General features: G+C 47.3%; 1 protein-coding gene across 1 annotated transcript in view; it reads right to left on the minus strand.

The window, feature by feature from the left end:
* Positions 1-867: 867 nt before the first annotated feature.
* Positions 868-11880, minus strand: part of rpap1 (RNA polymerase II associated protein 1) — a 14713-nt gene continuing 3700 nt past the window's right edge. The window contains exons 3-24 of the mRNA XM_064954046.1: positions 11335-11483; positions 11140-11232; positions 10801-10984; positions 10425-10589; positions 10114-10329; positions 9419-9534; positions 9221-9319; positions 9034-9135; positions 8784-8951; positions 8508-8687; positions 8212-8346; positions 7913-8083; positions 7567-7724; positions 6591-6761; positions 6254-6449; positions 5119-5228; positions 4727-4922; positions 4360-4497; positions 3812-3954; positions 1801-2572; positions 1334-1603; positions 868-1209 (exon numbers count right to left, since the gene is read on the minus strand). Coding sequence (XP_064810118.1) covers positions 1060-1209; positions 1334-1603; positions 1801-2572; positions 3812-3954; positions 4360-4497; positions 4727-4922; positions 5119-5228; positions 6254-6449; positions 6591-6761; positions 7567-7724; positions 7913-8083; positions 8212-8346; positions 8508-8687; positions 8784-8951; positions 9034-9135; positions 9221-9319; positions 9419-9534; positions 10114-10329; positions 10425-10589; positions 10801-10984; positions 11140-11232; positions 11335-11483 — 4082 coding nt within the window. The 3' untranslated portion in view covers positions 868-1059. The remainder of the gene's footprint in view (positions 1210-1333; positions 1604-1800; positions 2573-3811; positions 3955-4359; positions 4498-4726; positions 4923-5118; positions 5229-6253; positions 6450-6590; positions 6762-7566; positions 7725-7912; positions 8084-8211; positions 8347-8507; positions 8688-8783; positions 8952-9033; positions 9136-9220; positions 9320-9418; positions 9535-10113; positions 10330-10424; positions 10590-10800; positions 10985-11139; positions 11233-11334; positions 11484-11880) is intronic.

The raw sequence follows: 11880 nt of genomic DNA on the forward strand, positions 1-11880 counted from the left end.
CTTTAACATTGATTTATATCCTACAATAGATGTCGTTCAATTGGTAACATACATTTTTGTCTTCTAATGCCTCTTAAGTGGAAAGTAATCTAAAAGTAATGGAATGTAATCAGATTATGTTACTGGGTTCGGGTAATCCAAAAGTTCCCTTACTGATTACAATTTTGGACAGGTAACAAGTAACTAACGGATTACATTTAGAAAGTAACCCACCCAAACTTGCACTACAACAATATAGCCGGCTTCATCAAGAAATTGTTTCCTGTCAACAAAGGCATATGAATAATCTCAAGAAGCTGTATTTGTAAAGTGAAATATGTATCCCGGTATTAAAAAAAGCGTCTGAATCCAACTTTTGTCTGAACAGCATCATATTCCTTGAGTTAGACACCAAGCTGCCATTAGACCACGCACTTTACACGTATATGGTGTGGTTTGGACAAAAATTGTATTGAGAAGTTTATTTGATAGCAAGGGTCATTTCACTTTATTGCTGGTAAGTAGAGTTCATAGAGATTATACAAATGCCTTCGTTGACAGGATTTTTGTTGTTGACGTAGTCAGCTATATTGTGGTAGGGTTATTCTCGGTCACGACCCACCAGAACGATTCACAACTCAGGGAGTCCAACCAAAACACAGACTCCCGATGTTGTGTCCCAAAGCTATGCCGCAGGTAGCCTTGCGGTTGAGAGTGTTAGGGTCACTGGTTCAAATCCCCGAGCCAACTAGGTGAAAAATCTGACAATGTGCCCTTGAGCCAAAGAGCTTAAATAGAATTGCTCCTGTAAGTCGCTCTGGCTAAGAGCGTCTGCTAAATGACTTAAATGTAATAAAAGACTAATTAACTTCTCCAACAGTGCTGAAGTTACATATACATACAAAAGCATCTTTATTCAAAATACAGACGCAGTTTTGACAGACAATTCCAGGCACCTTTACAGCACTCTCTTTATCCTTACACACTGTTTCCAGTAAAGCCCTCTTGGACCTGGTACCCTTGGCATGACCACTGCGCTCCAAAGGAGAGCCACAATCTGTCCCCCCTTCCTCTCTGTCCTCATTCCCCCTTGCTATCGCTCATCCCCTGGGTCCCCAGAACGCTCTCCAGCCTGCGTTGCCGGATGGGAGGCAGCTGGTCGTAAGTGTTGAAGCCCAGCTCAGCGTCTTTCTTGGGCAGCCTAAACAGCAGCAGGTGGCTCCTCAACACCTAGATAGGATAGGACAGATGTTAGGGGAGAGGAGGAATGGCAGGAGGATAAGAAGTCTGTGGGGAAGGAGTCAGGAGCAGTTGAGAGATAGAAGACCCCGGGGGAAGGCGAGTGAGTGGGTACCTCATCAGTCAGGTAGTGAGTCTTCCTCAGGAGGCTGCGACGGGCTGTTTCCACCTGCTGGTCCACACCCTGGGCCTGTGATGTGCTCTGTACCTGTGACGCTGCGTCCTGAGAGAAGATGAAGGTGTTAAGGTGGGACAGAGCCACCACGTAGAGCACAGGACACCAGCACAGCCTCAGTGTCCCTGTCACCAGCGCCCGGAAGTAGAGGCGCAGCAGAGGGAGAGAGTCCTCCGGGGGTGACGTGAACCTCTCCATAGGGATGGCCAACTAGGAGGAACACAGAGAGAGGGGCTCATTTAGCCTCTCTTTATGTCACATGTTTTAGACACATTGTCAAATGGCACAACGTTGCAGCAAGTGACAAGAGCCCCAAGACCTCCATCTACTGGCTGTCTACACAATAATGTACCCTGTGCTCTCTACCGCAACATTCAATCCAGTGTGTTAACCAGCCTCCTGCTCACCTGTTCCAGAGTTACCCCTAGGGAGCGCAGCAGGCCCACGTGCTCCCCAAACAGAGTCAGCCTCATGGTGACACTGAAGCGCCTCTGCAGAGGCAGGAGGATGACGCAGCCAAACAGGGGGTCCCCGAATGACACCGCCTCAAACTGCCCCACCAGGGCAGAATAGAGGTCATTGAAGGAGGCCAGGCCTGTAGGAGGGGAGTTGAGGTCCAGAGCCTCCAGCTGAGAGGGCCTGGTGAGCAGCCTGAAGAGAGCCCAGGTCAGCCTCTGGACAGGCATCTCCATGAAAAGATCACTGGAGCACAGGAAGATACAAGCCAGACGGGCCAGCTTGGCTACAGGCAGTACCACCCTGAGGGCATCCTCCCTCCAGACCTCCAGCAGCAGCAGCCACTGCAGGCAGTGTGTGACCGACTGCACTGCCCCCGCAGGGAGCGACTCCACCTGTAGGCCCCCTCCGTCCGGTGCACCCGCCCGCTCGTACAGGCTGACGAGTGGCAGGAAGGGCCAATCGGAGGGGAGGAAGGGTCCAGAAAGTTCTGGGAGGAGCTGGGTGTTGAGCCAGGGCGTTCTGCCCAAGTGGAAGTCCCTAGAGGAGAGAACAGAGGGCTCCATGTGGGCCAGGTGGGAGAGGTAGCAGCCCCGGACAGAGGGCAGCTGGGCACAGGCTTCCCTCAGCAGAGGACCCAGGGTCTGGAGGGGAGGGGAGGAGCACTCCTGGACCCGCAGCTCAGACATCTCTGCAGCCTCAGGCCCTCCAATCTGACCCTCTCTGGAAGACAGGGAGAATGGAATAGTTGAGCTATACAGCACTGAGTTCAAATAGAATAGGTCCTTTACAAAAAAGACTAATGAGGCAGGTTGGCAGTGGCATCAGAGGAATACCAGCTATGGAGCAGTGATCTAACTTAAAGTGAAAAGGTCAGGATATAGCTCTGGAGGCTACTATTTGGTGCAACCTCGATATAATGCGAGATGGCTTAGCATAACATAGCTTAATATCCTGTTGGAAAGGATTTATAGTCATAGTCCTCTCACTCAACACTGACAAAACACAAAAGAGATGTTACCATGTGTTCTAAATAGCCCATCTGCATAGCAGACCTGGGTTCAATAGTAGGTATAATTATTTAGTAGGTATATTTATTTTCTATCATATACTTGAGCTGGGTTCAAACACTGTTTGAACCCAGGTCTATACATAACGCAGAAAAGTCCCACCCTGAGGAAGAAAAAAAAACAGCACTTTATGTGGACTTGAGATCAAAGCCCTTAGTCATGACCTTTTGAAAACCTGCTTCACATTTATTTCTAAAACAAATTAGATCCAGGCAATGGAAATGTAAAAACAAAACAGAATGTCAGAATTTGTTTAAAGAAGAAAAAAATGGTGTGCTTAGCAGAACAGATGCGGTGTAAACATAAACCACTCTATTGCACATGGTGCACAATGCCCACGAGCAGCCCACCCCTGCCATAAACTACATACATTTGCAATGAATCAACAAGTCCCCCCCCCCCCAACATTTCAAATTTGGGCATACGTTTAATGCACTGCAAACCACCCTGGCTGAAATACATCTCCTCTTTCAACAACAATGTATCTTCTGGCCCTGCACCACAACACAACAAATATTTCACTACAATGGAATTCCAGAGTTTAAGTTCTGTTTTATGAAACTTAACTGGAGGAGAACTCCTTTTGGGTTGGCAATGCTGCTGTGAGGAGAGGCCACCATGTATGTACATTTGCCCCAGGGAACCTTCCTAATTCCATAGACAACGCTCGTGAGAGCATTCACTTTCAACAGAACTTGGCAAAAAGAAAATGAGAGAACCTCATTACCTTGCCACATATCATGTCTGTATGAAATGTGATAATTGTTTGAAAAAAGGAATTATAAAAAAAAAAAAAGCTTCATTGCCTCTGGGAAGACTTCTACCTCTAGTCTAATGGCTTCGAAACCTATGACCTATTGAGTAATGGAGACAGTATCACTAAAAGACTCACGGTATGAAGTCTTTGTTGAAGACCATGGTGGCCATGAGTTCATGGGCCAGGTATTCACTGCCAGGTAATAGCCAGGGAAGCATTACCAGAGACACGTGGTGAAACAGGGCAGCATGCTTGGCCACCTCTGGGTCAGTTGGAACCTGGAAGCATTGAGTACAAAAAGGTAACTCATCCAAAATGTCCAAATCACACAAAGATGATCATGGCAAACTAACTGTATCTGAAATATTTAACGGAGGAACTTGTCAAGTTACAACAAGCGGAGACATCAGATGTACATATGCACCTCTTAACAGAATCACTGGTCTGAGATACAAAGTGACTCAATGACAACACAAGATGAGCATACTGGGCGATGGTAAACAGCATGACCCTGAATGACTATATGGGTACCAGTCTGTTTGGCTAACATTCCACTCCTTGTACTCCGGGTCAAATGCCAAAGGTGATGTATAGCATGGCAGGAGTGGAATGATAGCTAAACAGACTGGTACCAGTCTGTTTAGCCTAAGACTGAGTGATGGAAGTTGGGCTCTATACACTACCAATCTACAGGCCAGCCTCAGCAGCAGGTAGAGCAGGTGGTGTTCATGACGCAGGACCCAATGAGACAGAGTAGGCTTGGCTTGGCCACAGCCACGCAGGTATCCTAGCACAGCCTCAAAGAGAAGGAGGGAGCTGAACTGAACAGAGGAAAGAGAGAACATAGGAGAGAGATTAGTCCTAGGCCCACTGTAAGGTAAGAAGACAAAGACATGAATGTGAATTGTTTCCTACACATCTCAGAATCAACCACTAGATGGTGGCAGATATCCATTCCGATCCACGCAGAACAACACTAAACGCTTGTGGTTTACAACGGACAGATAAAAGTCACATTCAGAGAGTAACCACAGCTTCATAAGGACGTACTTTGCGGACCAGGCCTCTGTGGATGCTGGTGAGGATGTCCAGGAGGTAGCACAGGGAGGTAATGAGGGGGAAGGGGGAGTTGGGTCCAGGCAGACCCCCAGCAGACGTCCACCCGGCGCAGTGCAGACCAGGGAGACTGGGGATGGTCTCAGGGGCGGGGCAGCAGAACTGAGGGTTACACACTGCCGAACTACACCTGGGAACACAACACAGATAGATCACAACAGAGAGACTACACACTCCCAGAGTATCATCCTACAGCACTGGATCAGAGGCCAGACAGAAAAAGCATTAACCACACAGAAAGAGCAACATCCCCTCCATTAAGCTCTGCAGTAAGGGAGTAAATCAACACAGATGTAGCCCTATGCTTCTAAGTAGATGGGACTCACTTGAGGTTGTTAATCAGGCTGTGAACAGCCTCGTGGGACAGCAGAGGGAGAAGAACCTCTGAGGTCAGCATCTCCAGCTCCTGCAGACACTCCACTGGATTGAACGAGCTCTGAAAGGGTTGGCACACCAGATTAGAGACGATGAGTAAAAGCAATGATCTGGCCAATGATTTTTCTCTATTTTTGCTGTAGACTTGCTTGTGTGTTTTGGATCATTGTCTTGCCGCATGACCCAGCTTCGCTTCAGCTCATGGATGGATGGCCTGACATTCCCTGATACATAGCACTTTCTTTAATGATGGCAAGTCGTCCAGGTCCTGAGGCAGCAACGCATTCTTGACCGTTGGTATGAGGTTCTTACTGTGGAATGCAGTGTTTGGTTTTTCGGCAGACAACGTCGTCCAAAAAGTAGACTTAAGTTTGCCAAAAAGCACCTGGAAGCACCTTTCTGTTCTGTATCAGAGACTTCTAAAGGGGAATGTCAGGCCATCCATCCGTGTGCTGAAGCACAGCTGGGTCATGCAGCAAGACAATAATCTAAAACAAACAGGCATGTCTATATCGGATTGGCCGAAAAGCAAGACATTTCACGTTTTTGAATGGCCTAGTCAAAGTCCAGACCTAAATCCGATTGAGATGTGGCAGAACCTGAAACGAGCAGTTCATGCTTGAAAGCCCACAAATGTTTCCAAGTTAAAGCAGTTCTGCGTGGAAGAGATGGACAAAATTCCTCCACAGCGATGTGAGAGACTGATTGACAACTACAGGAAGCGTTTGGTTACAGTAATTGCAGCTCAAGGTGGGACAACCGGTTATTGAGTGTAAAGGGGGCAATTACATTCTCACAAGGGGAATTGGGTATTGCATAACTTTGTTTATTAAATAAATGAAATAAGTATCTAATGTGTTATTTGTTCACTCAGGTTCCCTTTAATATTAGGTTTTGGTTGAAGATCTGAAAACAGAACATCAGAAAGGGGGCAAATATTTTAATCACAGCACTGGAGTGGAAGCCTATTTCCAATCTGTAATGATGAAGGACGACGAGGACAGGCAGTTAGGACTATTTAGATACAATTCTGGTCTGATCTTTTAATTCCCTTGTTGAGTACTGCTATAGTTTTTATACAGTCACCTGGATGGAGAGCTGGGAGTAGAAGGCCCCCATGTAGACAAGGTAGGCCGGCACCAGTCTCAGGGTGCTCTCCCTCTGGACTGGCTCCCCCAGGGTTCTCACACAGCCCTTCAGCAGCCCCAGCACTGTGGGCTGCAGACCTGTCACATGACCCCACGTCACCGGGGGTGGGGGAGGACACTCGCCCCCCTGGGAACTGTAGTGAAAGTAGAGGTTTGCCACTGTTGAATCCAATGGCTATCAATACAAAGCAGCACATCATGGAGTCGCATGAAACACGTCAAAGCTGCAGGAGTGAACATAGTTAGAAGTGGTAGAGATCCAGAGTGTGTGTTACCTGACCAGGCCAGCCTGCAGCTCCTGATGGCAGCCGGCGGTGTGTGTGACCTGTGTGAGCAGAGTGAGGAGGGCCTGGAGCCTGTGGAGCTCCAGGGGCAACAGGGGCTCTGAGGGGCGCCAGGGCCGGTGGGCAGACTGCAATACTCTCACCAGGATGGGGTACAGGTCCCTGGTAATGGTAGAGGGAAGAAGATGTGCTGCTGTACTATTCACCCTGAGGGACAGACTTGTTTTTGACGCAGCTTTTCCTGCCATGTATAATCTAACACCAAGCAATTATACACATCTGATCTGGGTTGTCTGTGGTATTAAGCAATACCTTTGAACATGAAATTAGGCGGAATACTATTTCTTTAACACCGCGTGTCCAGATGGCTCATTATGGCCCCACCATCCCCCAGGACCCGAAAGATAGACACTGAGTGTACAAAACATTAGGGACCTTTGCTCTTTCCATGACATAAACTGACCAGGTGAAAGCTATGATCCTTTATCGATGTCACTTGTTAAATCCACTTCCATTAGTGTAGATGAAGGGGAGGAGACAGGTCAAAGAAGGATGTTTAAGCCTTGAGACATGGATTGTGTATGTGTGCCATTCAGAGGGTAAATAGGAAAGACAAAATATTTCAGTACCTTTGAACAGGGTATGGTAGTATTTGACAGGCGCACCGGTTTGTGTGTGTCAAGAACTGCAACGCTGCTGATTTTTTTATAGGTTCCAACAGTTTCCTGTGTGTATCAAAAATGGTCCACCACTTAAAAGGACAACCAGCCCAACTTGACACAACTGTGGGAATAATTGGAGTCAACATGGGCCAGAATCCCTGTAGAACGCTTTCGACACCCTGAGTTCATGCCCTGACGAATTGAGGCTGTTCTGAGGGGGTGCAACTCAATATAAGGAAGGTGTCCCTAATGTCTTGTACACTCCGTGTAGCTGATGTTTGGGGGTTTGAAGACCAGTGACTCACGTGTACAGGTTACAGGCCTGTCCGTAGCTGGCTGCAACGGCCCACAGCCGGTAGGCCTCAGTGCTGACCCTCAAGGCCTCCTCTGGCTCCAGCAGCAGCTCGCTGGGGTCTGGGGCAAGCAGACGAGACAGACGCTCCCGCGCACCTAGAGAGTTCAGCTGGGGAACACAGTCAGGGTGACTTCATTCTACTAGTCCATTAGACAAGATCATATATCACATCAAGATCATAAAACACTTATGCATCACTCCATCATATTGAAGTTACCCAACAGAAGAAGGCTAAGTGTAGCATTACTACATGAGGTAAGCTGGCAGTTGGGTTTGAAAACTCTCTCCAAACTTACCAGCCTGGCACAGGCGTGCCTGCCAGTGGTGGCCAGGACGCGTAGCAGCTTCATGGCATTGGCCACGGGCAGTCCGTATGCAGACTGGGGCGTGGGTGAGGCAGGCACTGTCCAGGAGCAGGGCAGGAACTCTGACATAACAGTCTCCATCAGACGAGGGCAGTCCAAGACCTGCAGTGACAGTCCAGATAGTAGTCATACTACAAATGTTAACTCATGTCAAGAGGCTTATAGCTAATAAAACCAGAGAGTGGCAGAGATATGCCAGAGGGCATTGTGGGCAGTGTAGTTGATGTTACCTGAGTGGCTGCAGAGGAGGAGTGTCTGGCGATTCGGATCAGGACTCCCAGCACGTCCTGGACCACCCTGGGTGACGGGCGGATCACCTCGAGGATGTAGCGGAGCCGAGGAAGCAGCTTCATCCTCAGTAAACCCTGAGACAGAGAACCAACACAGCCGACATCTTTACACAATGCATTTATCTCTAGCACTACTCCACAGGGTGCAAAGACATTGAGGTGCAGAATCACAGAGCCAGCGATAGTGGAGAGATAACGGAGTGTTGGGATGATTAATCAGTCTGCTCTCTAGTCACCTTAACGACATCATTCCTGGCCACGTCATGATCAGTCTTCTTCTCTTCCTTCTCTTGAGCCGTCTCTCTCATGACCTCGGGCAGCCCCTCGTCTTCCTCATCCTCCTCTTCCTGAGCAGTAGGCAGTAGAGGAAAAGAGGCCAGCCCACGGAACCATGAGAGAGTGCTGTCCAGACAATCCTGAAACAAGACAGGGACAAAGATCTTTTTTTCTCTCTCACTGTGGTACACTCTAGTGGTGATGATACAAAGTGCACTGTAGGCAAGGTCTCTTACCTCGTCGTCTGAGGACACCAGGAGGGCTCGGAGTGCGTGCACGGCGGCGGACACCACTCCCTCCACATTATCGTCCAGTGAGAAGCGCAGCAGGAAGAGAAGGCCAGCGTCCAGCAGAGTGGACACCACACTGCCCCTGAGAGCGGCTGCAAACTCGCCAGCCCGCGCCTACAGGAACACCGATCTCCGATGTTAATTAAAGGAGATTCAACTGTCTTGTGATGTGATCGAACTGATTGACAGGCAGTACCTTGGTGAGGACGTGGGCCAGAGTGTTGAGTGCCAGGCGCCGCTGCTGGATCACCTGACTACGAGAGAGAAGGAAGAGCTCCTGCAGGGAGTAACCAGCCAGCTGAGGGAGACAGAGCGAAGACATCAACAGGCGTATTCTCTGGAAAAACTTCCAGGAGATGTGTGTGTTCGTGCACTATGCTGACCTCAGGCTCCTCTCCGTGGTGGTGAAGACCAAGGTGGGTGGGCAGGTCCTCTGTAGGCGGGATCAGGGTTCCGGCAAAGTCAAAGCGAGCCAGCATGGCCTGTCAGCACAGAGACACAGTGATAGTCACTAGGTGAGACAAACACACAAGCTCCTCGCGTCTCTTGACAAAGTGTTCCGTGTAAACAGTAGTTAGTACCTGCTTGGTTCCTTTCCGTCTGGGGGCAGGCAGGTCCCTGATCCATTCCAGTTTCTCTGGCTCCAGCTTGTCCATGTGCACCCACTCCTTCTGAGGCTTGACTGGCAGGTCCTCCTCTGTAGAGATACACGGTGGTAATGCATCATTAGTACGATATTTAGCACTATTTGTAAAGCACTTCATGGGCTAAATATCCAAAATGATCAAGATCTGAATCGAAACCCTGTTTTGGGGTAACTCGAATGCATCTAGAGTTACTCTAGCACCTCAGTCATACATTTCTCTCCTATCAGTGTAATGGATAATAAAAGCTTGTAATGCTGGCATTGCTGTCTGAAAACAATCCAAAATACAGTAGGCACGCACGGTGGTCCAGAAACGGACAATAATTCTTCCTCCATGTTCATACAGTATGTCTTGGGCTTTCCCCCACGATCTCCATTACACAAAGTGAATCTGAATTTGGCCAGCTTCATTCTAATCAGGCAGATTTAAATCAGTGTTCAGCCCTGGTATTCTAGTCACGGAGCTCCAAGGCCTCTTTTTTCTGCAATACGAAATGACTTGTGCAATTAGCTGAAAGGAGAGGGGAAACAGTTGGCAGACATCCAGGTGTGCTCAGACTGACAGTGCAGAGGCAGGCTCTCTTGCTAATTCATAATGGAGTTACAGCACATTTGTATAATGTCTTCTACCTTTCATTGGCGGATGGGGGGTTGGTTCGTCCTCATCTTCCTCTCTCTCCATCTCTACCTCCAGAGGATTCTGCTCTGGCTTCTTGGCGCCTATCATGACGGTTTCTTGTAGATGCTGTTCCCCGAGTCTCTCATCCCGGGAGGTGGACAACTGTGGGGCAGAGGCTAGGGCTCCCTGTGCCTTACGAGACCTCACAAAGTCAACAAATCTGGGATCTGAGAGGTACACAATATGATTGAAGGTTTAAAAGGCTCACATCATAGCCTTACCAAACACAGCACACAATCCTCAAATAGCAACATGTGCCTACCTAGCTGACCCAGCAGCCTTTTCTGCTCATCCAGGATTTCGCCATTAGACATGGCCTGTAGTTTCGCCTGGTTCTCCTGGTGGATCTTCAGCATTTCTACTGTACTGTCTGACCCACCAAGTCCCTGGCCGGATACCAGCCTGGGGCCCGCCATTGCACTGAATCCTGGGAGAAAAAGAGAGACATGAGCAAGTTTTCCCAACTGAACAGTTTAGTATTGGCTGACAATTGGGACAGTACAAAACCAAACAGGCCATCCCATTCAGTGCAAGCCAAGTTGGGCCTTCAGTGTAGACATCAAAGTACAAATTATTGTCTGCCAGGAATACATTCTTTTCAACTTTATGAAATGGATTACTGGAACTCTGGTACTTACTGTCAAGTCGAGAGGGAGGTTGATCCATCTGCATGGTGGACTCTGGAGAGAGGTTCAGCACCTTGGGTCCAGATGTTTGACCCCTGGATTCTGGTGCAAAGTATAAAGGGGTATTTCCCTCTTTTATTCTCTGTGCTGCAATCTGTCGGGCAAAAATGCTCCTCTTTTCACCAGCAGCTGGAACCTAGTGTAACATAACATAGTTTAGAGGAATAGTTTGTGTGTGTATCCATAACTTGTGAAGCACCATTCTGGATTAATTGTACCACATATAGTATGTGGTAAATTCTGTAGTAACTGATTGATCCTCATAACAAAACTGAGCAATTGTGCTCCTACCATGCTCTCCATCTCAGGCCGGTGTAATACTTTAGGAAAAGCAAGGCCTGTGAATGCTGGTAAGGACACTGGTGTAGTGCTAGTGTCCCTTTCCTAAGGGAAGAGAAGCAAAAGTGTAGGAGTTGAGGTTGAGACACAAACAGAACTGTGTGTGGCTCTGCTGAGCAGGAGATAGATGGCGAGAGTATCACTCACAATGATCTTAGATAGAACAGCACTGATGTGCGTGTCATGTCTGTCCAACCTCTCCTCTGGGTCCTCATCCTCGAAGCGAACACGATCGACTTTGAGGCGAGACTTTTTGGGAGGTGCAGGAGTCAGAGTGGGGAGCTCATCTGGAAGATCTAAAGAAAGAGATGCACAGCATCATATTATTAACAATCAGAAAACCTAAAGTTCTGTTTGGGCGTGTATGACAGACTTACTATGGCTGCATTTACAGAGACAGCCCAATTCTGATATTATATATAATATATATATAATATATTATATAAATTATATATATATCTATTAATCTATATAATATATATACAGTATATATATATATATATATATATATATATATATAGATATAATATATATATATATATATATAATAATATATAGATATATATATATATATTAATATATATAATATATATATATAAATATATATATATATATATATATAATATATTATATATATATATATATATATATATATATATATATATATATAATATATATACAGTGCCTTGCGAA

This window comes from Oncorhynchus masou, chromosome 32, assembly GCF_036934945.1.
Source record: "Oncorhynchus masou masou isolate Uvic2021 chromosome 32, UVic_Omas_1.1, whole genome shotgun sequence".
In the NCBI taxonomy this organism is placed as follows: Eukaryota; Metazoa; Chordata; class Actinopteri; order Salmoniformes; family Salmonidae; genus Oncorhynchus; species Oncorhynchus masou.